The 25,704-nt window shown below is 57.8% G+C and overlaps 1 protein-coding gene across 1 annotated transcript; it reads left to right on the forward strand.

The window, feature by feature from the left end:
- Positions 1-1,108: 1,108 nt before the first annotated feature.
- On the forward strand, positions 1,109-24,721 carry NPTXR (neuronal pentraxin receptor). Its single transcript, XM_014851301.3, has 7 exons — positions 1,109-1,246; positions 1,710-1,762; positions 2,550-3,501; positions 15,872-16,097; positions 17,037-17,284; positions 19,847-20,026; positions 20,399-24,721. Exons 1-7 carry the CDS (start codon positions 1,109-1,111, stop codon positions 20,621-20,623), a joined length of 2,022 nt encoding a protein of 673 aa, XP_014706787.3. The 3' UTR covers positions 20,624-24,721.
- Positions 24,722-25,704: the final 983 nt, after the last annotated feature.

The raw sequence follows: 25,704 nt of genomic DNA on the forward strand, positions 1-25,704 counted from the left end.
CTCAAAACATATATTTTGAATGAATGGCTATATTTAGCGCAGCATTCCCTTACCCTAAGAAGGGAACGAAACCGAAGAAACAAAAACGGAGGAGACAGGAGATTTTAGAGGGAAAATGTGGGAACTGTTGCAATCTCATGGAAGTTCCCTGAGAACCCTTTTCTGACCTTCTCTTGAGGAATTCTGTGTTAGGATTGGAGGGCAGGTCTCTCCCAGAGCCAGGAGAGATGGGTTTCAGGCCCTCCCTGTCCCGGCCTCCCGCCTCTGCCTCCAGCAGCAGCCAGTGTTACCTATGAAGGAACTGGTTCCGCAAATACTCACCAAGAAGCGACCCTGGGTGGGGCCCCAGGCTGGATTCTGGGGACAGATACGAATCAAGGAGGAAGGAGGCAGTGGCATTCCAGGCAGGGAGACAGTATGAACAAAGACAGAGAAAGGAGACATTCAGGTGTGTCTGGGGAATTATGCTCCAGGCAGTGAAGGACTGGAGAAGACGCTGGAAGGGTGAGCGGATTACCAACAGTCTTGCAAGAGAAGCTAAGATAATAAGACCCACCACTTATTGAGGCTTTCCATGGCCTACTGTTATTGCCCATTTTACAGATCAGAAAACTGAGGCACAGAAGGGTATCAAGAACTGGGAAAGGCCTGAGACTTTACCCTCCTTGCAAACTAGATCACACGACTGGTAACAGGTAGAGGCAGGGTTTGAACTAGGCCTTCTGGCTCCAGAATCCATGCCCTTGACCACTAGGCAGTCCTGCCTCTTAAGGAGTTTGGACTTTCTTCCATATGGGATGGGGGGCCATCAATGGGTTTATAAGTAAGAGGGTGACGTGTTTATATCACAGGTTTAAAAAGCCATTCTAGGGGATAAACACACCAGTTCAAACAAGAGGTGACTCCAGCCTCTGGACTCACTTACCCAACTGTCCCCAACTCTCACGGGGAAGCTCACGTAAAGGTGGCACCATTGGTGCCCAAGCCACAGTGTCTCTGCTGCCCTGGGCAGTGGCCCCCGCTCCCGGCCTCCCCTGTCCTGCCCCGGATTTTCCACGACAGTTTCTCCTCGGGATGTCATCTGTGTGTTGCCGTCTTCACAGAACACATGCGGACGCACCAGGAGTCCCGAGACCTCGTGCATCTTCGGGACTTCACGGCCCCTCCTGCCTGCTTTGGCCTCCAGGAGCCTGGCCCACTGCTCCGCTGGGGAGATGCTTCCTCCGAGGCGCGCTGCCTGGGCCAGGTTTCCAGGTCACCGCTTCGATGAGTACTAACTTGCATCCACGCACGCCGGCTCTGGGGTTCAAAGAGCTGGCATTTGATTCATTACTCCTAGAGATCAGGGGAGAAGAGCAGATATGATCCTAGGGCTGGGGGTGTGTGGAGCAGGTGCCCAGGGACCACAGGGCAGGATCCCAGTGGCCAGACATGGTCCCCCAGGGCTGTTGTCTCCTGAGAAATGTTCTGGGCTCTCCCCACTACCAGCACTAAGCAGAGACCACATGGTAGCCATGGTAGGCCAGGGCCCCAGTTTGAGCCCTCCCTTCAATCAAGAACACAGGCTTGGAAGGGAAACAGGCCTGGATGTGGCCTTGGCTCAGGGTTGACCTGGGTGTGGCCTTGGCCAGTGACTCCCAGGAGCCACAGCCCACTTCTCTATCCCAGGCTGCTGCATGAACAGCCACAGCCTCTGAGCATCCTTCCAGGAAATGCCTGGTGGAAAGCTGGAGCTGGAGCTGGAGCTGGATTGTGAGGGATGGTAGGATTTTTTTTTTTAAAGTTTTTAATTGCAAAGTTAATTTGCAACAAAATATATAGAGACATTTTTGACTGGAGAAAAGGCTCCTCCACTGCCCCCACACCACAGCCCACTCCCACCCCTGCTTGTTCCCTCCAGTGCCTGGTCCACATACCCACCAGGGTTTTGCCATCCTAATATAGACTGCAGTGGGGATAGGGGTCATCTCTGGGCCCTTGATGTTTTGTGCCCCCAAGAATTCAGAGGAGGGAACTTCTGCCACCCTCTGAGATCACAGGAAGATTTTTTTTTTTTTTGATGGAGGTGGAGGGGAGTGAACTCTGCTCCTTCAGGAGATTGGGGATGGGAAGTGACAGGCAGGTGGCCATAGTATAAATAGAGGTTGGGTCAAAATCTCCAGTCCCCTGGCCCCAACAGTGGCTTCTTTTCTTCCTGTCCCCACGCCCACCCCAGCTCCATCCCATAGTCTGCGTCTAGTGATGCGCCCGAGCTCAAATGCTGCTCCAATGCATACTAGCTGCGTGACCTTGGACAGCGACCTGACCTCCGTGGGCCTCAGTTTCCTCAGTTGTGCTGTGAGCATGTCCACCGCGAGGCTTAATTGCAACCGAGCTTGTAGCTCGCTGAGCCCAGAGCCCGACACGGAGAAACGCTCCCGGCAAGGCAGCTGTGGGCATCACGGGTCCGGGAAGGGGGCCAGAGCACAAGAGGGGTGGGGTGGGGGTCGCCCAGGAGTCCCGCCCGCCGAGCGGCCCTCGGGGCGCAGCGTGACGGCGGTGGGATAAAGCTCTCGGCGCCGCCCCGCCCCCGCTGCATCCCGGGCGGCGCCCCGACCTCCGCGCCCGGCACGGAACGGGTGCGGGGCTGGGCCAGGGCCGGCCCGGGGGAGCCTACGGGGCGGGGCTGCCGCGCCCGCTCTCCCTCCCCGCCGCCCGCCGCCTTCTCCTCCTCCCGCCGCCCGGGCTCAGAGCGGCGGCAGCAGCGGCCGCGGCCACAGCTCCAGCTCCGGCTCCCGCTCCCGCTCCGCCCGCTCTCGCTCCGGCCCTGCGCGCCCGGGCCCCGCGCCCCGACCCCGCCGCCGCGCCTGCCGGGGGGCCTCCGGCGCCCCCGCCGCCCGCCTCACGCTGAAGTTCCTGGCCGTGCTGCTGGCCGCGGGCATGCTGGCGTTCCTCGGTGCCGTCATCTGCATCATCGCCAGCGTGCCCCTGGCGGCCAGCCCGGCGCGGGCGCTGCCCGGCGGCGCCGACAACGCCTCGGCCGCCTCGGGCGCCGCCGCGTCCCCGGGGCCGCAGCGCAGCCTGAGCGCGCTGCACGGCGCGGGCGGCTCGGCCGGGCCCCCCGCGCTGCCCGGGGCGCCGGCGGCCAGCGCGCACCCGCTGCCGCCCGTGCCCCTCTTCAGCCGCTTCCTGTGCACGCCGCTGGCGGCTGCCTGCCCGTCGGGGAGCGAGCAGGGGGACGCGGCGCCCGGCGAGCGCGAGGAGCTGCTGCTGCTGCAGAGCACCGCCGAGCAGCTGCGCCAGACGGCGCTGCAGCAGGAGGCGCGCATCCGCGCCGACCAGGGCACCATCCGCGAGCTCACCCGCAAGCTGGGCCGCTGCGAGAGCGGCCTACCGCGCGGCCTCCAGGACACCGGGCCACGCCGCGACGCCATGGCCGACGGGCCTTGGGACTCGCCCGCGCTCCTCCTGGAGCTGGAGGATGCCGTGCGCGCCCTCCGGGACCGCATCGTCCGCATCGAGGTGAGCGCAGCGCCGCGCGCCGTCGGGGGCAGGCGCGGGTGGGAGGGGCCGCTCGCGGGCGTCCCGGGTCCAGCCGGCGCCGCCGCCGGGCAGAGGGCCCCTGCGGAGGCCCCCGCGAGTCTCTGAGCCTTAGGTGTCCCGTCTGTGTAAAGGGGACGATGGTCCCTTCCTCGCAGGTGAGAAGGACGTATTCCAGTGTGGCACGCAGACCAGAGTCTGGCACTGTGATAGAGGCGCAGGGGGCGCGCGGGAAGGGCTCGTTCCCGATCCTTTTTCCTCCAGGCACCCCTGTAAGCCTCAGTTTCTGCGTCAGTAAAATGGGTACAACAGTGACCACTTGTAATGAGGACTGATTAAAATGTAGGTATGCGGAAATGCTTGGCACGTACTAGGACCTCATTAAATATCCATTTCATTTCCTTCTTCCAGACACCCCCAAAGCAGCGCCAGCCACCCCCCCCCCCTCACTCCCTACGGTCAGGAGATAGGACGCGCTGTCCAAGGGAGCCGGGTCCTCCTCTCCTGGCCGAAGATTGGGGGAACACAGTGTCCCCTAAGCCAAACCCGGTGCCCCTCATCACCTCCCCCCCTCAAGTGCCCCACCGGGGCTCAGACCACGGACCCGACAGCAGGAGCTCAGATGGCGCTGCCCAGCCACAATAGCTGGAAGCTGGCAGCTCTGGGATGGGAGCTGAGCGGAGAATAGGGCCCCACCCAGGTTCCTCCTCCTCCACTCACCTTTCCCAGACGTCCTGACTCAGCCTCAGGGTCAGACACGAGGGGTCCAATAGGGGTAGTCCCGTCTTGTCTGTGGTGTGATCCTGGGCCAGTCATTTCTCCTTTGAAGTCCCTAGACCCCTCTCTCCCTGTGAGAACCTGTTTGGGGCCCCCTGGAAGGGGACAGACCAGCCGGGACAGACATCTGGGAGGCACTGACCACCCCTAGCCATCCATGATTTCTAGACTGTGGGGAAAGATGTTGCCAACAAAACTGGATCTGTAGAAGGAGGGGGAGACAGTGGCCAAAGTGCTGGCTGCCCCTTTATTACTCTGCCCCCAGCTGGCAGAGGCAGAGGAGGAGAGGCTGGCAGGAAGGAAATGCAGGGCATCCCCCGTCCCATAGCCCTCTCCATTAAGTCTCTGGGGGAGCAGCACAGGCCATGCCCTGTGGCAGGCTGGCCACGCCCACGGCCCAGTGGCCCTCTGGAAAGTCTGTACTGGTGTCAGCACCCGCCCCGCAGGGAGTCGGAGCACAGCCAGGCAGCTCTGAGAGCCAACCTCTCACCTCACAGGTGAGAAACCCGGGGCCCGGAGACCTCCTTGGGTGTGGAACAGAGGCAGGAGGAAAGCCCAGAGTCTGCCAGGCCGGCATCCCCTTTCCCAGCCCAGCTCTGGGCTTTCTGGGATGAGAGAGCCGAGAGCAGGAAAATAATCAGGGGATGCCGAACGCCGACGTCGGAGGGCAGTGTCAGTTTCCTCACCTGTAAAATGGGGACCATGCTGGCACCTGCCACACTGGGTGTCAGGAGGGTTAAATGAGTTAATCTCCATGAAGGGCCCAGAACACTGACTGCAGAGGTATGCTCAATCAATTTGAGTGATTGCTATTTTTTTATCATTAAGCTATAATATTACTAATTTTTAAATAGCCAAAAATAAAAACGGGAGCAAACCCTCCTTTTAGGAAATAGATTTCATTAGTGTAAAAGAAAAAAAGATTTGGTTTTCTGTAAACTTCCTCTTGCCTGCCCAGGCCCTGCCCCCACACCCAGATGGCACCCGTGGTTCCTCCCACGTCGGGGGCTGGCAGGGCTGGGCTTGCCTTGGACCTGTTCCCCCAGCACCTGCGCATTTGGCAGGGTGGGCTTCCCTCCAGTTAGCCTGCTGGGGCGAGGGGATCCTGGTGACTGGGATTTGGCACCAGCTCAGCCTCCCAGGTGGAGGGAGCCCTGGCTCCCCTACACACCGCTCCTGCTTTCTGAGCACAGTGGACATGGAGGGAGAAAGGCGGGAGCTGCGTGCCCGTCAGGTCTGCCTTCCGGGCTGGCGTCGGCCAGAGCCAGTCTCTTTGGGGTCTTTGGGAAACCTGGGTCCTGAAGCCCAACAGATGTGGACCCCATGCAGCCTTTGGTCACTGTCTGGTTTCTCCCCTCTTTTCTCATCCGGTATCCTCAAAAGAATGCCCCAGATTCTCAGTGTCTGCTTTGTCACCTCTCTTCTCTCTCCTGCCATGGCACACTGAACGTGCTCGTGGTGACGTCACCTGACTTGATAAATTGAACGGGAACGTTTCAGCCCTTAGCTTGCTGGACCCCCTCCGCCATCTGACCCCACTGATCGTTCCCTCCTGCAGATCGCCATGCCCTTGGCTTCTGGACGCCTCTCAGCTGCCCGTCCTCCCTCTGCTTTTCTGTCCCCTTGCGGGGTCCTCCTCCTTCGACATTTGAGCCCCTCCTGGCTCTCCTCGCCTTTCCCTGGGTGAACGCTGCCCCACCCTGAGGCTTCCAACACCCCCTCCACTGTGGGGCCCCAAACCAACCTCGTCTCCAGCCCAGGCGTGTCTCGGGAGCTCCAGACCAGTAAATCCAATGCTTCCTGAGCACCTCCTTCTGGACGTCCCACTGCCGTCTACCCTCCTCGTGCCCCAACCTGGACTCAGGTCCTCCGCCAGCCTGCTTCTCAGGGGTGCTCTGAGAAGCCACGCTCGACTCCTCCCCCTCCCTCTTCTTTCCAGTGGCCTCATCTCTGTGGATGATTGCAGCAGCCTCCTCACTGGTCTCCCACCTCCAGGTGCACCCCTCCATCCATCCTCCTCCAGGCAGCCCCAGGGGTCTTCCTTAAGCCCACCGTGGGGCTCCCCTGTGGTGTAAACTCTTCAGCCTGCTCCCAGGCTGCTATTGCCCATCTGACCCACCTCCCAGTTTCATCTTGCTTCTGCCTAGATTACCACCAGTGCGTCCGTACTCATCATTTAAGTCTGCTTGGAGGACACCTCCTCCCAGAGGCCCTCCCTGATCATGCTCTGTCCTCTTCCTACTCCCACTGGTGCTCCCATCATCTCCAACACATCCCGTCCCGTCCCCACCTGGCACGTCTCTGCATCTGCCCCTCCGGCTCCTCGCTCCCACCCCCAGCTGGCCCAGCGCCTCCCCCAGGCCTCAAGTGGGGCCACTTTTGAGGGCTTAGGAGAAATTGTCTTCTTTTCTATTTTTTTTTTACTTTTGTTGTTATTGTTTATTGGAAAAAGTCAAAAGGCATTTTGGGGGGAAAACTGTATTTAATTCTACTGTTTTATCTGTTTTTGCAGCCTGCTTTTTCTCCTTTATCCAAATGTAGACGTTGTCCCAGACTTGTGTTGCTGGTAATTATCACTTTCCCGACGGCCTTAATATCCTGGGCTCCGTCCCTGGCTCCACCATCCATCAGTCCCTTGACCGTCTCCTGCTGCCGGAGATGTAGGTTGTTTCTCAGTATTTTTCTTCTAGATGCTCATTGCGGGATCAGTTTCACGCAGATAGTTGTTTGTTTTCTTCTTTTTAAGTCTGTCGAATTATTTCTCCAGGCTGAATTCTCAGGAGTGGTATTACTGGGTCAGAGGATATTGACTTTTTAAGACTGCGGCCAAGAACCACTTTCCAAAAGGGTTGGACCGTTTATGTGGCCACCGACCGTCTACGCATCTTCCAGCGTTCCATTTTTGCACTAATTTAATCTATGTGTGAAATGAAACTTTAAGATTGATTTAATCAGAAATTCTTTGACGTAAAAACCACATCCTTTAGTGGGTCTGGCAAGCTGGTTACCTCCCCCAACCTTGGAGTAGGAGCCGTGGTAAGGAACACCCTGATGATGGTCCCAGGGGACCCCGGACTTAATAGCAATTATAGCTCACATTTCCTGAGCGCTTGCCTTATGTCAGGCACTGGGCATTGTCTCATTAAATCCTCACAGGGTCTCTCTGAGGGAGGTACTATTCTATCCCCCCTTTACAGATGAAGAAATCAAGGTTCAGAGAGATTAAGAAACTGGCCCAAGGTCACACAGAAGTGGAGCCTCTCTTCAGTGTCTGGCTTCCTTGTTCCTTATTGTTAATTCTAGATCCCTCTGGAAGGGTCAGACCTCACCCACCTTCAGGAGTGAGAGAGACGGGTGAGAGCACTGCCTCTTGCTGGAGAGCGCCCTGGAGACTTTCTGCCTCAGAGCAGCCAGGGTGAGCATGCTGAGGGCCCGTCCTCAAAGGCCTGTCCTGCTGGCTGGCAAGACACAAGGCTCACGTGGGGGCTTTGCTGATAGCAATAAATAATACCAACAACAGGTAACATTTATTAGGCACTTACTACATACGTATTAGCTTATTCAGTAGGCCATGCACATTCCTGTCTTACAGGCGAGGAAATGGAGGCTCAGAGCTGGAGGGACCAGAGCCAAGGAAATCACCCGTATCCCCCTTCAGTGTCCCGTCTATAAAGTGACATAGTGGGCCAGCTGCTCCCTAAACGCTTGCAGCTCTGAACATCCTCTGCAATAGGAAGGCTGGATGGCATTCTATTGAGCTCATCTTGTGACGTTAGGCTAATCGTGGTCCCTCGCAGGGCCTCCGTTTTCTTATTTGTAAAATGGGTGGAAGGAGGGGCTGGGTTTGGTCTAGGCCTTTTGGGTCTAAATTCTGAGTTCTTGGGCAGATGCCTCCAGATTAGGAACGGAGGGGCCAGGTTACATGTGTGTGCGGCCCCTGGGTCCCCGTCCACCCACCCCCAGACCTGCAGTTTCTCAGGAAAGTCTGCAGATAAACACAGTGGTTCAGAGAGTCTCCTCGTGCCTTTTCTAAAGTCTGCTGGTTGCTCTTACCTTTCTCCTACATTGCTGCCCATTCTGGAAGCTTCTGCCATGTGGGGCCTGCCTCCCCTGCCCCTGCCTCCTTGGCTGTGAAGGGGGCCAGCAGAGTGCGGTGAGAGAGTCCTGTCCGTCGGCCTTGTGTTTGAGGCAGGGGAACCTCAGTGCCCTCCAGCCACCTGCAGACCCTGGTGGCCCCCTCCCTGGGGCTGGCCTCCCCCGTCTCCAGGTGGGGCACCCACCCTAGGAAGCCCTTAATCCCTACTCCTGCTGGTGTGGCCCCTTCGTTCGAGCAAGAAACCTGGTGTTTTACACTCCAGTTCTGCCACCTGCTTGCTGTGACCTCGGAAAATCCCTTCTCCTCTCCGATCCTCATTTTTTCCATCTGTCAAACGCGAGGGGTGGGCAGGATGCTCCAGAGGACCCCTCTTGCTCTGTCATCCTGTACCCTGGAGGCCTCTCGTCCCTGGCAGCCCTTCCCCCGGGAGGGGAGCCCCTTCCGCTGTTCCAAGCCTAGCAGGAGCTGCTTGGGCGGAAGGCAGGGCCTCACCCGTGGGACTTTTTCTTTTTTAAGGTATGTCTTACATTCGAGATATGTAAGAGCTCACATATCTTACTTATAAAATAGGACCCACATCTAAGGTGTACTGCTCAGGGAACGTTTCTGGATGGAGACACCCATGAAAGCACCACCCAGATCAAGAATCAGAACATTTCCAGTGCCCCCGAAGGCTCTTTTATGACCCCTGAAGTCCTTGCATCCCCAAAGGCACCACTATCCTGGCTTCTGTCAGAGATCAGGCTTGCCTGTGTCTGAACTTCATACAAATGGACTCAGACAGCTGCACCCCTTGTGCGTGGCATTCTCATTCAACGTTGTGTCTGGCGTTCCATCACGATGTCTGTGTCAGTGGCTTGTTATTTTCCGTGGCTGTGTAGTGCTCTGAGGTATGGACATACCTTCATTTATTTCCCCATTCTTCCATGAATGGCCATTTGGGTTGTTTCTGGTTTTGGGTTATTACTAAAAAAGCTGCCAGGAGCATTCTCATGATAGCTTTTGGTGGCTAGAAGCCCTCACTTTTCCAGGATACAGCCCCAGGAGTAGGATGTCCGGGTCCTGGGAGAGGCATATGTTTAGCGTGAGGAGGTACTGCCAAACGCTTTCCCGAAGTGGCACTGAGCGTTTACACGCCCACTGGCGGGCGAGGCTGGCCAACCTCGGCATGGTCATTTTAAAAACGCTCCCTGTTCTGGTGGGCGTGTAGTGGACTCGTTCTGGGTTTCATTTGTATTTCTCTGATGACTCACGATGTGGAGCACCTTTTCTTGTGTTTACTGGCCATTTTGTGAAGTCCTTGCCTGTGGGAGGTAGAACGAGGTCAGGGCGTGGCACCCCTCACCGAGGGAGAATGCACTGGGGTTTCCCCAGGACAATCTTGGGCACGTGATCCCTGCCGAATGCTGGGGACAGGGATTGAGGCAACCAACCTAAAGTGGAAGCACATATGTGCCCCACACACCCCTCACTTGACTCCAGGGAAGCTGAGACTCAGAGAGGCTGAGTGACTTGCCTAAGGCCACACAGCATGGCAGAAGCTGAGCCAAGACCATAGCTAGGATTTTCTATTAAAATGGGCTGAGGTTGGGGTCCCCAGTCTTTGCTGCAGATTTTTCCCAGGGGACCAGAAGGTGTGTGGGCAGGCGCAGCCTGAGAGGGCAGTCTGTGGCCTTCTTGATGCAGCAGCTTGACAGGGTGTACTTGAAGGGAGAGGTGAGGGGACCTGGGGTTGGGGGTGACCTATTACTCACTCTGGGGCCTCAGAGCCCAGGAGGGTATATGGACCCTCAGAGAGCCTTCCCCGCCTTCTGCCGTCCTCCTCACCCTCACCATGCACCCGTCGCCCTGACTTGGCACCCCCGGGGCACAGAGGCCCATCAGTCTTCTTTTCATTACAGCTCCAAATGGGTACTGGGGGATGAAGGTGGAAGATCAGTCTGCCCTCTGCCACGCGCTCTCCTGCCCCTTCCCGCCGGGGTTAGATGGAGACAGGGTGGCCCCTGGGCCAGCTCCTGGGGAGGAAGGCTGGGAGCCGGGAGCCACAGAGGCTGCTCTGAGAGTCCTCGCCTGACTCACAAGGCTCCTCGCAGGCTCTTGCCGTCACAGCATCACATCCGCCTCCCCCGCCAGCTGAGAGCACCCCTGGGGGCAGGCTCCCGTCTGATTCGCCCCTGGAGCCGCAGTCCCAGCGCTGAGTAGAGGAGCAGGGCTGGGCGCCCTCCGGTCAGCCTGGTCTAAGGGCCTTACGATTTAGTCCCACGAGAACCTTGGGACTATTACTGTCTCATTCCACAGAGCAGGAAACGGAGCTCAGAGAGGTCAAGAACCTTGCCTAGGCCACCCAGCTGGGACTTCAATCTAGGCAGTCCGGCTCCGGGGCCCACCCCGCACGGTGACAACTCACTACGCTGTCCTGCCCCTCGATAATAGCGAAGAACAATAATAATAGTTATGACCATGTATCAGCCACTTACTATATGCCAGACTTTACATAGGTTCTTCGATGAGGAGACTGAGGGTGAAGAGTAGCAGCTGGCCCGGGGCCGTGGACCTAGTAAGTGGGGAGCCTGGAAATGACGCGGCTTGTCTGACGTGAAGCATGTCCTGCAGCGGCAGCTTCGTGTTGCCCCAGCACCTGTTGGCGGAGGGACGAATGAATGAATGAGTGAGTGAGTGAGTGAGTGCACTGCAGTCCCTCCAGAGAAGCCCTCTTTCTCTCTCCCTGTGGAGCATCTTAGCTCAGGCATCAGGAAAGCTGCCATCTGGAGGGTGAGCGGGCATTGGCCAGAGGAGACAGGTGGGGGGTGGGGGCAGGAAGAGTGTTCTTGGCAGAAGGAACAGCACGTGCGTGCGGAGGTCCTAGGGTAACAGGGACCTGGGGTAGCTGGGGACTTTCCGTGGAGCGCAGTGTAGCCCGCAGGTAGTGAAGGCGAGGCCAGAAGTGCAGGGATCTTATGGGGGGGAAGGGGTTCCAGGAGCATTTTAAGTGGGAGAGCAATGTGGCTGGATCTGCAGTTAGGTGACCGCTGTGTAGGGCCCAGGTGACCGTGGCTGGCACCAGGGAGGGGCAGAGATGCCGAGTGAGGCTGTGGTTAAGATTCAGGGTTAGAATCTACTCTCAGAGGCTCTGCTTTTGATATTTTCCCCCGTTTTTTAAAGAAAACCATTGCGAATTATCTCAGACATACACAAAGGTATAAAGAAGACCATCCAGGTCCCCACCCAGGACGTTTGCAGCCAGCGGATGCTCCTCCAGGGCCTCCCCGCTCCCAGGCCCCGACCGCCCACCCCGAGAGGTGGTCACCAATGCCCTGAACTCATGTTCTGTCTCCCGTGCATTTCTTCCTGCTTGTGCAAATGTGTGGTCTAGTTTAGAATCTTTGCAACTTTGTGCAAACGGTATCTGTTCTTTTGTAACTTGCTTTTTTTTTCTCAGTGTAATGATTAAACAAAAAGATTGATGGTTGAAGATGGAAAAGAGTGGGCTCCTTCAAGAGATATTTGAGCAGTCTTAGTAACAGTAATGATCGCCGACACATCGCACTTCATGCGCCAACTCTGCCCTCAGGGCATTAGATCTCTTAACTCATTTAATCCTCACTACAATGCTACGAGATAATGTTATTATTGTACCCTTTTTGCTGATGGGGAAACTGAGGCTCAGCAACCTTACGTAACGAGGTCACTGGGCCAGTGGAGCCGGGGTGTGAGCCGGGCAGACTCGCACCGGACTGGGGATGAGCGGATGGGGAGCTGAGACCCAGCCTACAGCGCTGCCCCAGCCTGCTCTCTTTCCAGCCTGCCCTGCTGCCCCGGGAGCCGGGCCCGGGGCTGTCCTGTGCAGGGGCAGCTGTGCAGACACAGGACCCTGACCCTGAAGTCCAGCGCCTTCCCTCTGCTCCCTGCAGGAAAGGAGCGGTCCCCACCTGGGGACAGGGTTACTGTGTCTCCCCACATCCTCCCAGCCTCAGAGTCACCCTGCCTGGGCAGGTCCCTCCTATCCGTGTCCCTCAGTGAAGCTGCCCCACAGCATGCCGGACCCTCCCAGCCTTCTTCTGGCCCCTACAACCTCTTCTCCTGGCCCTCAAGGCAAGCAGGTCGCCAGCACTGTGCCCACTTGGCAGACCAACAAATTGAGACCAGACTGTCAGCGTAGGGCCGAAGAGTGGGAACAGGTTCTGGAATCAGAAGGGCCTGGGCCGGGGTCCGGGCTTTGTGATTTTGCAGCTGTGTGACCTTAGGCAGGTGACTTCACCTCTCTGAGCATCAGTTCCTTCATCTGTAAAGTGGGCCTCCTTACTTCCCCAGGTTGTTGAAAGGGGTTGTGAAATGGTTGCACAGTGCTTCCTCAGTGCAGGACCTGGCACACAGTGCGTGACAAGGACAGCCGCCCCGTTAGCATCCTTATTCCTGAGTGCTAATGAGCCCAGCATGTTAGCGCTGAGCTGGACAGAACCCTGGGCTCCGGGCCCCATGTTCTTGCACCAGACCCCACTCCGGATTCCAGCACGACAGGCTGTGGGTTCCGAACCCCCGTTTTCCTGCCTCATCAGGAGCTGAGTGGGGGAGGCGGCATCATCATCTCCCCCACCGTCTTAGGCTGGGGGCCCACTTGGCACTGGGCTGGAAGCCCACGCGGCACAGCCTGCACCCGCGGCAGATGGGAGAGGCAGGGAGAGGCGTGTTCCTCTGATTCAGACATTGGGGCGGGGAGGGGGCCACACGCAGTCCGTGAGCCCACCTCCTCCCTGGCCTTCCTGTTGGCAGCAGGGCTGGTGGCTCTGACAAAAGAACAGCTTGTGCGCCCGCCTCCCTCAGCCCGCACGGTTTCTCCTCGCAACCGCGTCTGTGTCAGTAGCGCCTGCCATCCCCTTCCTTCCTGGCAGGTACTTCTCCCTCTGCTAGAGAAAGAGGCTCTGGCTCCAGAGGTATCAGCCTGGCCCAGCCCCATCACTGTAGAAAATTCAAAAGGACTTCTGCCTCAGTTTCCCCATCTGTGAAATGGGGACACTAAGTGTAGCAACCAAAACGAGTGGCTGTGAGGACTCATGAGTAAATACGTGTAACATGCTCAGGATGGGCCTGGCACACTGCCTCGTTTGGCACAGTGGGAGGAGGGAAACCAAAGATGCAAAGGTGCTGGGGCCCAGAGACCCAGCCGCGGCCCTTCCAACCCTGAGGTGGAATGCACTCGATGAGCTAGTTGCCTCAGCCCGGGGTTTCCTGGATGTCCAGCCACCTCAAAGGCAGTGGGTGGCTGGCCTTGTCACTCCACAGGCCATCTGTGGTCCAGGGGAGTTTCTTGAGGTAGTGAGCCCCCCATCAGCTGATGTATTCAAGCCTTGCAGTTTGCATTCTGCTTGTACAGTCCATGAGGCTTGTTACTGCCATTCTGCTGTCCTTCCGTCTTCCCCGGGGATGGAAGAGTGGGGCCACTTGTCCTTGTTTTACAAAAGGGGAAACTGAGGCTTTTAGTCCAGAGTCAGGATTTGTAGGCACCTGGGGAGTGAGAAGGAGCCCTCAGGACAGCGAAGGTGAGTGTAACAGGGGTGGGGCCCGGTGTCCTGAGCCGCTCACCGACCGGGCCTGCCCACCTCACCTGGCTGGCACCCCAGCCTGGTGGCCCAGCAGGCATCCTCATGGATAAGCGACTGTGCCCTCTTATGTGGGACGTGGGGTGGATCAAGGCGGCCCTCTCTGGGCCAGGCTTGGGCTGCGCCCTTCCCCTTCATGCCATCGTTTAATCCTCACCACAGCCCTGCCAGCTGGGCCTTCCAAGGCCCCTTTTTATAGATGAGGAAAAGTGACACCAGAGGGGTTAGCCCGCCTGCCTGCACTCTCCAGCTGGAGCCGCAGAACCGAGCCTCAGTCCCTCCAGCTCCTCAGCGTGCAGTCACGTTACTGTCCGTGGTAGCACTGTCCATGTCCCTTGTCTTGGGCACCGAGCATGGCAGTGACAGTCTGCCCTCCCCACTCCCCAGCACTTTGAGGCTGGAGACACATTTATCCCCTCATTAAATGGCTAGAAAATGGGCTGAGAGAGGTTCAGGGACTCGCCCAATGTCACCCAGAGAATGGCCAGCAAGGCCAGGGCTGGGCCCGTGAGGCTGGAGTGGGTCTCCTGCACTTGCCCATGGACGTCCCCATGGCTCAGGCACTCGGGGAATGCAGGGGGGGCTCTTGGTTCCTTTCTGCTTCTGGCTGGCTCTTCGGCATCTGGCACAGCACCCAGGCCGTGGTCACGGAACATGTGCTCAGTGGAGGAGCCTTGAGGACTCAGTGAGTGAGCTCAGGTCTGAGGCCAAGCCTGGGCGCAGGGCCCAGGGCAGGCGGGGGGGGGGGGGGGGGGGGGGGGGGGGGAACTGCCCGGGCCCCTGGGGAGAAAGCATAGGCCTGTCAGTGGGGAGCGGGGAGGAGGGAGGAAGCCAGGGGGACGGGGAAGGTCTGATTTGGCCCCTAGAAGCTCACTGAATTGTTAATTTCCTTCTGATGTTCCCCTGACGTGGCTGCCAGAGACTGCCCCCTCCCAGCGTCTGGACTTGTGGCCTCGCCTGCCTTCCTCCACCCCCGAAGGGGCTTCCTCCAACAGGGGAGGGGAAAGGAGAGGCCCCCCCACTGGCTCCTGCCCCAATTCTTCTGCCTACTGGGGGCTTAAGACGGGAAAAGGGGGATTCGAAACGCTTTGTCCTCTTACTGGGCAGTCTGGGGGTGTCAGAGACCACTTAGGAACACTCTGCCCTAGACAGTAATTACATTAAACAGCCTCTGTTTCTTGGCACTTACCACTTAATCATCCCCACGGGCCTTCTAAATAGGTACAGTTGTCCTGTGTTGCATGTGAGGAAACATGGGGTTCAGAGAGGTGAAGGCCTTTGCCCAGGATCACACAGCAGATTGGTTCCCAAGCCGGATTTGAACCCTAGGCTGTCTGACTCCAGAGTCTGTGATCTGAACCACCTGCTACCCTGGAATGGCCACACCACTGAAGCCCCTGGTTCATGCCCCTGGGTCTGCCCGGTGCCCACACCAAACCTTGCACCATCTTAGAGAAGCTTGGCGAGTGAACGAGCGAAGCCTAAGATGGTCCACCCCTCAAGGACCTGTCAGTGTACAGGCTTCTGGGTATGAGGGACTCGGGCCACGGCTCTCAACCCGACTGCATGTTAGAACCACTGGGAGCTTGCACAGTGCTCCACTGCCACTCCTCCACCCCACCCGCCCTGGGCTGCACTGTCCTTGAGGGAGGAGCCGGGCTGCTTGCAGCTGACCTTCATGCACCCGTCCTGGAAACAGCCTGCTGGGCACCCAGGATGGGTTTGCGGCCTGGAGTTGGTGTTGCCATCCCCATTTTGCATACAGGGAAGTTGCGGCTCACCTGGGGTTACTCAGGGGGGCAGTGGGCATCTCTGAGCCCAGGCGTCTTTCCTTCCTCCCTCTGAGAGACCTCACATGCCTCTTACTCTGCCCTGTGAGCAGCAGGAGCTCCCAGCACGTGTGAACTTCTCTGCTTCCCCGGCCCCTGTGCCCGCGGTGCCCACCGCCCTGCACTCCAAGATGGACGAGCTGGAGGGGCAGCTGCTAGCCAAGGTGCTGGCACTGGAGAAGGAGCGTGCGGCCCTCAGTCACAGCGGCCAGCGGCAGCGGCAAGAGGTGGAGAAGGAGCTGGACGCTCTGCAGGACCGTGTGGCTGAGCTGGAGCACGGTGGGTCCTGGGCCCGCAGAGGGCATAGCCGGAGAGGCCTCCGTCCTTAGATGGTTCCTTGGGGTGGCAGATTCACTGGGAAACATTGTCACGCTCTCCAGAGGCTGACGTTAGGCAGGATATGGGGAGGAGGCTGTGACACCCAAGAGGGACAGAATAACTGGGGGATGTCATCATCATTATTATTACAGTTAGCACTTTCTGGCGCTTACCATAATTATGTACGGGAGAGAGCTAAGTCCTTGACACAGCAGCTTGTCTACTCTTCACAAACTGCACAGGGATGGTACTGTTATCATCCCCTTTTCACAGATGAGGAAACTGACCCTCAGAGTCCCAAGACTGTCCTGTTCAAATCCCAGCTCTGCCACTTACTAGCTGTGTGGCCTAAATCTGTCTGTGCCAAGGTTTCCTCATCTGTAAACTGGGGGCTATAACAGTGGCTGCCTCATAGGGCTGTTCCAGAATGAACGAGCTGATGTACGCAGAGCACTTAGAACAGTGCCTGCCACACAGACAGCACTGCAGACTGCTTGTTACATGAATGGGCCAAGAACACTAAAAATAATTGTAGCAATAGCTCACATTTGTTGAGCATTTACTATGGGCTAAACCCTTGCATAGCTTGTTCCTGGGAGGGAGGGAATAGTCCCCATGTTACTGGGGAAACTGAGGCCCAGAGAGGGTCAGTTAAACCTGTTGAAAGTCACACGGCTGGGACGTGGTGGAGGCGGGACTTGAACTGAAGACGTCTCAGGTCCAGAGCCCTTGTGTTCTAGCCACACCCCTCAATGCAGAGGCGAAGTAGAGAAAGCGGTGAAGGCACCTGTCACCGAGCAGGTGCCCAGGGACTAGCAGCCCTCATTCTGGAGTGTGCCCTGCTCACCTCACAATCATCAGTGTCCACTGACCCCCACATGTCCACCTTGTCCCCACCAGGGTCCTCGGCCTACAGCCCCCCGGACGCCTTCAAGATCAGCATCCCCATCCGCAACAACTACATGTACGCCCGCGTGCGGAAGGCGCTGCCCGAGCTCTATGCCTTCACCGTCTGCGTGTGGCTGCGGTCCAGGTCAGACGGCACTGGCCAGGGCACCCCCTTCTCCTACTCAGTGCCCGGGCAGGCCAACGAGATCGTGTTGCTGGAGGCGGGCCACGAGCCCATGGAGCTGCTGATCAATGACAAGGTGAGCGGGGCCAGGCAGAGCAGGAGGGATCGGGGGCCGGGGACACCCTTCGGGAGCAGCTGCACTGTGCTGGGCCCCAAACACGTGGGCCCTTTCAGTTCTGCTCGGTGTTGTGAGTACACGTGAAAGACTGCTGTGTGCTGAGCTGGGTTCTAGGACTGCAAAGACAAGCGGACCTGGGGCTGCCTGAAGAGGGGCTGTGTCCAGAAGAGGCCATCGGGGGTGCTGTTCCCATGTACAGGGGAGACACGAGGCCCGCAGAGACTGACTGCCCCAGGAAGTGTCTGCCCCCAGCGCCCTGCTCATTCTCTTGGACAAAGAGAGAAGGAAATGAGGTCCAAAGACCGACCTGGGGAGGGAGGGAGGGAAGTGGGTTCCCCTGCCCTCCTCCCTCCCCCGCGGCCAGCCCTTTGCCCCACCCGTCACGTGGAGAGCAGAAAGGAGCCATGGTCAGGCTCTGGACCTGAAGGCTGGGTCTGAATCCTGGTTCTGCCTCTTACCCACTGTGTGACCTTAGACTAGTCACTCACCCTCCCCGTGCCTTAGTTTCCTCATCTGTAAAGCAGGAATGATAATAGTCTCTACCTTAGAGGGTTGTGGTGAGAAGTAAGTGGCTTAAATACTTGTCAAGGGCTTTGAGCAAAGTCTCACATTTAGCAAGCCTCGACAGATGTGAGCTGTTTTTATTGTCCCAGGCCTTGTGCTAATAAGTACTTTACTCACATTATCACCTTTGACCCTCTCAAAAGCACTGGGAGGTAGATACCCTATTATCCCCATTTTGCAGATGGAAAAGCTGAGACTCAGAGATGGCAAATAATGCACCCTGGTCACAGCTGGTGAAGGGGTGATGATGTGATTTGGGGCCTTGGGCCCCAGAAAGCACCTCTTAACCCCTCCACTGTTCTGCCCTTGGGCCATCCATCTTCCCCATGCCTGGGCCTCCCACCCTCCACCCCTCCCCCAGCCTGGCTGCAGAGCAGAACAGGGACCAGCCTTGGGTAGGGGGAGTGATGTTGCAGGGGTATGGTGATGGAGGGGGGAGGCAGGGAGCATCTTATTAGCCACTCCCCCCAAGTATCCTCCCTTGGCTGCCACAGTGCTTTGGGTCTTGCAGGCATAGTGGTCTTCTGAGACTCCCTGGAAATGCAGACACCACATATGGCACCCACTTGTGACCAGCCCATAGCCACAGAGAGCTGCTAGGAGAGGTTGACACCCATCAAAATCCTGCTCAGCAGGAGGTGCCTGTCATGGGTCTCGGGGAGGAGGAGGGAGATGAGCCCACGGGGCGGTGAATTTCTCTCATGGCCCAATAGGTTCTAAGAAGATTGGGGTAGCTGGACGACATCTGGATCCTACTGCTCTGTTCCCTGTCTACACGCCCTGGCCGCCATCCTTGGCTCTGCCCATGGTCAGCCCTCAGTTCTTAGTAGGAGGGATTCAGCACCCTGGACAGAGCCCAGGGCAGCCCTATTCCGGAACCTCCTTTGAGCACCAACCTCGCAGGCTGCTTACAGTTCCTCTTTTATTCCAACCTCTAAGCCTTTGCTCCTGCTGTGCCCCCCACTTGGTTTGCCTTGCAGTGGAATGCTCGGAGTCCACTGTCCTTCCAGATGTGCTTAGACTCCATTTTTCTGTTTCCACACCCCTCTTCCTCTGCATCTTCACAACCTCTGTACCTCCTCTATGACCCCTGTTATTTTGTCTTGTAATATTGTCCCTGAAGTCCTTCCCTCCTGTGCAGACCCAGCTCATTTACGGCTGGGACCAGAATCCTTATCCCCAGGGTCCAGAACAAGGCCTGGCACCAAGTAGGCCTCAGAGAATGTTGCATTAAACTGTGATCTCAGAGAACTGAGGAGATGAAAGAACCCTTTGGGAGCCCCAACTCCACAGGCAGCAAATACCTTTCATCTCACAGGCCAACTCTAATCAATCAGCAGTGGCCTCTGAGAGCACTGTGATGAGAAAGATTCTGAGGCTGAGTCTAGGCTCATGATTGATTAGTCATGTCTGCCTTGGGTGGAGGAGGTGGAGGTGGCTGCATATTTGCTATCCCATGCCTGACCTCCTCACTTTACAGATGAGGAAGCCAAGGCCCAGGAGGAAAGAGCAGTCTTCCCAAGGTCCCACAGCGGGTTGTTGGCAGAGCTCAGGCCACACGCTGGTGCCCAGTCTCTGAGTCCAGGGCTTGTGCCACCACTGCCAGTGCTTCTTGAGTCTAGCTGTGTGCGGGGCACTGTGTGAGGTGTTCAGGGGCAGCTGGGATCGTGAGATGCTGCTCCTGCCCCACATGACCTCACAAGCCTGTTAGAGAGTGAATAGACTACCTGCGAACACCAACACTGCACAGTCCCCTGTGATCTGAGTGAAGCTGCCTGGTGAGGTCACGGGGAAAGAGGAAAGAGTGTCGGAAGGATGCTGGGCTGGGAGGAAGGGGAGGTCAAGCCTGGGTCAGTCCCAGGAAGGAAGGATATGGTTCTCTTGGGCCCCCACCCCACTGCTCCAGCCTTGGGCCTTGTGGCACCTCTGACCTGGGGCTTGGGGACCTATGTTCAGGTGGCCCAGCTGCCCTTGAGCCTGAAGGACAATAGCTGGCACCACATCTGCATCGCCTGGACCACGAGGGATGGCCTGTGGTCTGCCTACCAGGATGGGGAGCTGCGGGGCTCCGGTGAGAATCTGGCAGCCTGGCACCCCATCAAGCCTCATGGGATCCTTATCCTGGGCCAGGAGCAGGTAAGGCTCAGGGTGATTTCGGGGCTTGAGACCCAAATAGATATCCTACCCACCCACGGCCCCTGAGGAGGAGGGCCTAGGTGGAGGGACCCTGAAAGCACAGCAGTGATCACTCAGTCTGAACCAGCCCTTCTGCAGATGGGCAGAGTGAGACCCAGAGAGAGCAGAGACCTGCCCAATGGGCTGGAACCTTGGGGCGGGACCAGAACTTTGGGGTGGGGCTGGAACCCTGGGGCGGAGCTGGAACCTTGGGGTGGGGCTGGAACCTTGGGGTGGGGCTTCATCAGGGACAGAGACCTGACTCTGAGTCTGCCTGTCTTTTCTGCTCCTCACTCCATGTCTCTCTCCTTTCTCTCTGCTCTCTTGGCCCAGGATACCCTGGGCGGCCGGTTTGATGCCACCCAGGCCTTCGTGGGTGACATTGCCCAGTTTAACCTGTGGGACCACGCCCTGACACCTGCCCAGGTCCTGGGCATTGCCAACTGTACCGGGCCACTGCTGGGCAACGTCCTCCCCTGGGAAGACAAGCTGGTAGAGGCCTTCGGGGGTGCAACAAAGTCCGCCTTCGATGTCTGCAAGGGGAGGGCCAAGGCATGAGGGGCCACCTCGCCCAGGGCCCCTCTCTTGCCTGCCAACTCGGGGACCTTATGGGGGGCGGGGATATATTCCCTCCTCAGCCTACCCACACCCTGGCCTCCCTTCCTGCCCCACTCCTGGCCATGCCTCCCATTTCCCCAGCCATACCCACGTCTCCAGAATGCCCCGCCCTGCAATGGCTGTTCCCTAATCCCACTTGGATGGGGACAAGCAACTCAAGTCAACGGGTCAAGCCTGGAATGAGTCCAGGGCCTGGCAGGGGCTGGGTAGCAGTGCCCACGGCCTGGCATTACACTGGAGCCCTCTCTTACCCCACCCCACCCTGTCCCATCAACCACATCTGATTCCACTGATCTCGACAGCATTCCCCATGGGGTTGTGTATGGGGGAAGCACCCACTATCTCAACAGCAGGGTGGCTGTCCACCCCCCTGACCCCCATGCACCAAGCCTGACCCCTTCCCCTTCAGGGCCACAACAGGCTGTAGAGCCATCGCCCCAGCTGGGAAGGCGATGACGGAGATCTGGGAGCCTCAGACTCCCCCGTCCGCCCTCGTTCCACCAGCTGCCAGTCAAGGCAGCGGGATATTGATGGAGCCTCTCCGCTCTCGCCCTGCCCCGTACCCACACCCACACCCTCCCTCTGTGTCCTCTTGCCTTGTTTTTTTGTGTGCAGTGGTCTGAATGTTGGTCCTATGCCTGGCCCAGCCCCACCTCAATTTCCAGGACATTCCCTTTCCACTTCCAGCCTGGAGGGTTAGGGACCACAACCCCCAGAGGCCAAAGGGCCATAGTCACCCCTGTGACCACCCACAGCTGTGCCCACTGGCATGGTCACCTCTCCCTCTCTGCGCCCAGGACAGGGCCTGGGCCACTATAGCCTGGGCTGGGAGCAGCTTGAGGCAGAGGCCGGGTGCCCCAGGGGATCAAGCTCCAGCAGAGCCACATTACCTACCCCACCTCTGCATGGCCCTGCAGCCTCTGGGGAAGGAAGGAAGAAGCTGAGAGGGCGGGGAGGAGCCCGGGGTGATGGGCAGAGCACTGGATGAGGAGGAGGAGCCCTTGGTTCCCAGCCAGCCCTGCTGCTAACCTGCTGTGTGGCCTTCTATAAGTCCCTGCCCTCTCTGGGCTGGCCTTCCTCATTTGTGAGCTGAGGCCCTTGCTTTCGTCATTTCTGACAGCTCTCCAGATCAAGCGTGAGATGGTCTGTGATTCCAGGTGGATTGGGGGTGGGGGGAGCCAAGCCTGAGAACCTGCCTAGTGACTGAGGGGCAGAGCAGGAGCAGCTCCTAGGACCAGACAGTGCGTGGGATCTGGCTAGGCGTGAGTTAGGGTCAGCAGCTGGCTCCGGAGAGTCAGGGGCGAGGGCACAGGTCAAGGCAGAGCAACCTCACGCACAGATCGTAAAAGCCAGCTCTTCTGGGTCCCCTCAGACAGGCACCGCCGCCTGTCTGAGAGTGTCTCAAAGGGCTGGTGGCTTCCTGGTCCCACCCTTGAATCCTCACCAGCTCCCCCAAGAGAGTGGAAGAATGTTAAAGCTGAGAAGAGCCACCCAATCTGACCCCTTGCTTGTATATAAAAGGGGAAGAACTCAGAGAGGGCAAGTGACTTGCACAGGATCACACAGCACAATGAGGCAGAACCAGAACTAGAACCCAGTGCTTCTGACTCCCTCTTCAGTGCTCTTCCCCCCACACCATACTGCCTGCCCATGAGAGTCTTTGAGTCTAGCCCACACCTAAGAGGATGGACATCTGAGAGGTCAGAATCCTTTCCCACATGACCGCTGGAACATCTTCTTTGTGAAACACCAAACATCTTGGCATCTTCCCCCAGGAGGTAGCTGGAGGAGAGGTGTGCTCCAGGGCCCTCTGACACGAATGGAGAGCTGAGGATGCAGGTGACCTACCCGGTGTCCAGGCAGCTGCAGGCTACCTGACTCAGTGGGCACTGGTGCTTTTGCCCCCCTCTTGTTCCCAGTCCCCACTCTCCAGGCCACTCAGCCTGAGGCTGAGGCAAGAGCCGCAGGCTGTGGGCCCAGCGCAGTGCCCTGGAGGCTTCTCCAAGACCTGTTGCCTCCAGCCCCCAGATCCTTGTTTCCACTTCAAGAGCACAAGCAGACCATTCAGCCCCTCCGGCCCGACTCCCCCCAGAAGAAGGAGCGATGGCGTGCTTCAGCCGGAACCTGCGGAGATCCAGGTTGCCCTGGTAACCGCCGATGACATCAGCCCCAGTGCTGGGTCAAGCGTCTCGTAATGACATATGCTGTTGCTGGGTGACGGCGGAATTCAGAACTTAGATTTGGGGATGCTGGGCTTTCTTGGGTTGCTGTTACTGTTTTTAAGGAAGCAGTTTTGGTGGAGGCCTTGGGGGAAGGAAAGGGTCTTAGAAGGGAGGGAACGGAACTTGTCTGACCCCTTGAGCCCACCCGGAGGCATCTCCCCAAGTCCTTTATGCTTTGTCGTGTTGGTAATGAAATAGCTGACGTCTGAGCCTCGTGCCTGTCCTGAGTCACACTGGTCAGCCCTCCAGAGGGAACAGGAACGAACTGGAGATGTTGGGGTGCAGGCTCTGAGTCTGGGCCATTGGTGAGCGGCCTGGGTCCCCATTTCCATTCCAGGAAGACGAAACTCCAAAGTCCCCACCCCTTCATCCATTGATCATTCTTGGTACCTTTGCCAAACTCCTGCTGTTGGGCTCCAGCTTTGATGTCTTCTTCAGCTGCTCCCGGGCACAGCCAAGAAGATGGGGGAGGAGGAGCTAGACGTGATGCTTGCTTGCGCCCCGAGCTGCTCCAGGCCAGTAACGATGCTGGAGGCCCTGTTTGTTACATCCTTTTTAAGTGTCAGGCACTGTGCTGAGCACCTCACGGGCATCATCTTCACAATATGGTTATAAGCTAGGACCGTTCTTAGTCCCATCATACAAGTGAGGAAACTGAAACACAGAGAGGTTAACTGCCCTGCCCAGTGTCAATCAGCCAGCAAGTGATGGAGCACAGAGTTCAAACCCAGGCAGGTTCCAGCCAGGGCCCAGTGCAGAGCCTGAGGGGCCAGAGACCCCCACCCTCTGTGGACCGGGATTTGGGCCTCATTGCTCCTTGTGGGTTTTGGCCTGAAGGGATGTACCTGACCCCATTCACCACCCCGTGGGGTTTGAGGTGGAGAAACAGGCACGGGATGGGTCAGTCCCAGGGCTGGGGTCCCCTTGGTTGAGGCCATGGGAGGGGTCCCACTGCAGCATGCCCATCGCCTCAGCCCTTGTCTAAGTGGCTGGAGTTTCCAGGAGAGCTGAAAGGAATCAGGAAGCTGGACAGTATCCTGGGAGCCCCAGGCAGGCAAGGGGAGGATACTGATATTTCTCAAACTCCTGCTTTGAACCAAGCCCGGCGCCAGGTGCTTCACAGCTCTTATCTGCCAGACTTTCCCAACTTTGCGGCACGTTGTGCCCCCAATCAATGTCCCCAAGGGACAGATCCCCTTGCCACAATTGTGCATGACCAGGACCACAGATTTGGGCGGGAAGGGCTCTCGGAGGAGGCCGAAGCCCTCATTTTACAAATGAGGATGCAGGAGCCCAGGGAGGGTGAGTGGCCCTTGGGGTCACCCTGCCGGGGACCCAGGAGACCTGAACCCAGCTTTCTCTCTGCATTCAGTGCTGTCTCCACAATGCAGTGGCCCCTTTCCCCCTGGGATGGGGTCCCTCCTTTTCTCGATTTCCCAGCACCCTTCCTCTGAGCAAACTGGGGAAGCGGCCCCCTCCCAGAGATGGGACTACTCTCTTCACCCGCTTTGTCCCAGCTGCCTGCCACCCCAAACCCCACCTCCCCCGCAACCCCTGGCCCCGCTGAGTCGGGAGGGGGCTCGCATAGGCCCAGGCTGAGCAGCGAGTGAGCATGTCAAGCTGTCGGACGCTGTGAAGTCAGTGCACCAACTGGCGACCCAGCCCTCGCCCCCCTCCCTCTCCTCGCCCGATTTTGTACATAAAGTGACATGAGATGCAACATGTGTGTATGTGTGTGTGTGTATGATATATGTCATGGTGTTTGTTACTTTTTTGTTTTTGTAAATTTGAATGTTCAAAATAAACATGATGTTTACTCTGAGGCTCTTCTTGCAAGGGTGGGGTACCCTGGGGGGCACCGGGCAAGAGGGAGGCAGCTACTTGGGGCAGGGAAGGAGGCAAAGATAAAGGAGGTACCCCCTTGGTGCCCCAAAGCCTCACCCAACCCCACTTAGGGCCCCCAACCTGACAGGTTGTGCAGGTCCCTTTCCCAGGATGTGTGCAGGAAGGATGTAAAGAACACAAGTCCCACATGGAAGGTGTCCCAGTTCTGATAACTGGGCTTTGGCCTCATTCCTGACACCCCATCCCCACCTGGTGCCCCAGTTCTGGGAAACAAGTCCCAGACTTGTTCCCTGAGACTCAATCTGCCTGAGTCACTTGCCTGGACCCCCAGAGTTTGCCTCCCTTGGGGTCCTGGGGAGACAAGGGGAGGAGAGGGGGAGGGGCTCTGTTGTGTTTCAACCTGTGCCCTCCCCACCATCTGCCTGGACTCCCCTGACACGTTTGGCCCCTAGACTGGAACCTCGGACCAGTGTCAGGATCTGCTTCCCCTACAACCTCTCTAGCGCCCACCCTGTCCCTGGGAGGTCTTGATCTATTCCCAGCCCGCCCTGTCAACACCATCTTGGGGGCACAGCCTCCACCCTCCTGCTCCATCTCTGCTCCTGGTTGGACCTTGTCCTCAAATGCCAGAGGGCCACTGAGGGGTCAGGGGTCACACCAACAGCATGGTCCCTCCCAGACTTTTCTGAAGCTCTCCAAACCTCCAAGATGAGAGAATTCACCCCATGGAGACCAAGGGGCACAGCTGGAAGCAGCACTTCCAACAGGAAAACCGCCTATGAAGTCTACTGAGTTATCTGAAAAATTCGTGTGCCTTCTTCATCCTACTCCAGAATGAATCCAGATTTGTTTTAAAATAAATATGTTTTTAATTACCACCGAGCAAAATTAAGCCGCAGGCAGATCTACCTTGTTTATCCTCTCTTGCGCTGAGTTACTTACAAACACCCTCTC

The sequence above is a fragment of the Equus asinus genome, chromosome 4 (assembly GCF_041296235.1).
Source record: "Equus asinus isolate D_3611 breed Donkey chromosome 4, EquAss-T2T_v2, whole genome shotgun sequence".
NCBI lineage: Eukaryota > Metazoa > Chordata > Mammalia > Perissodactyla > Equidae > Equus > Equus asinus.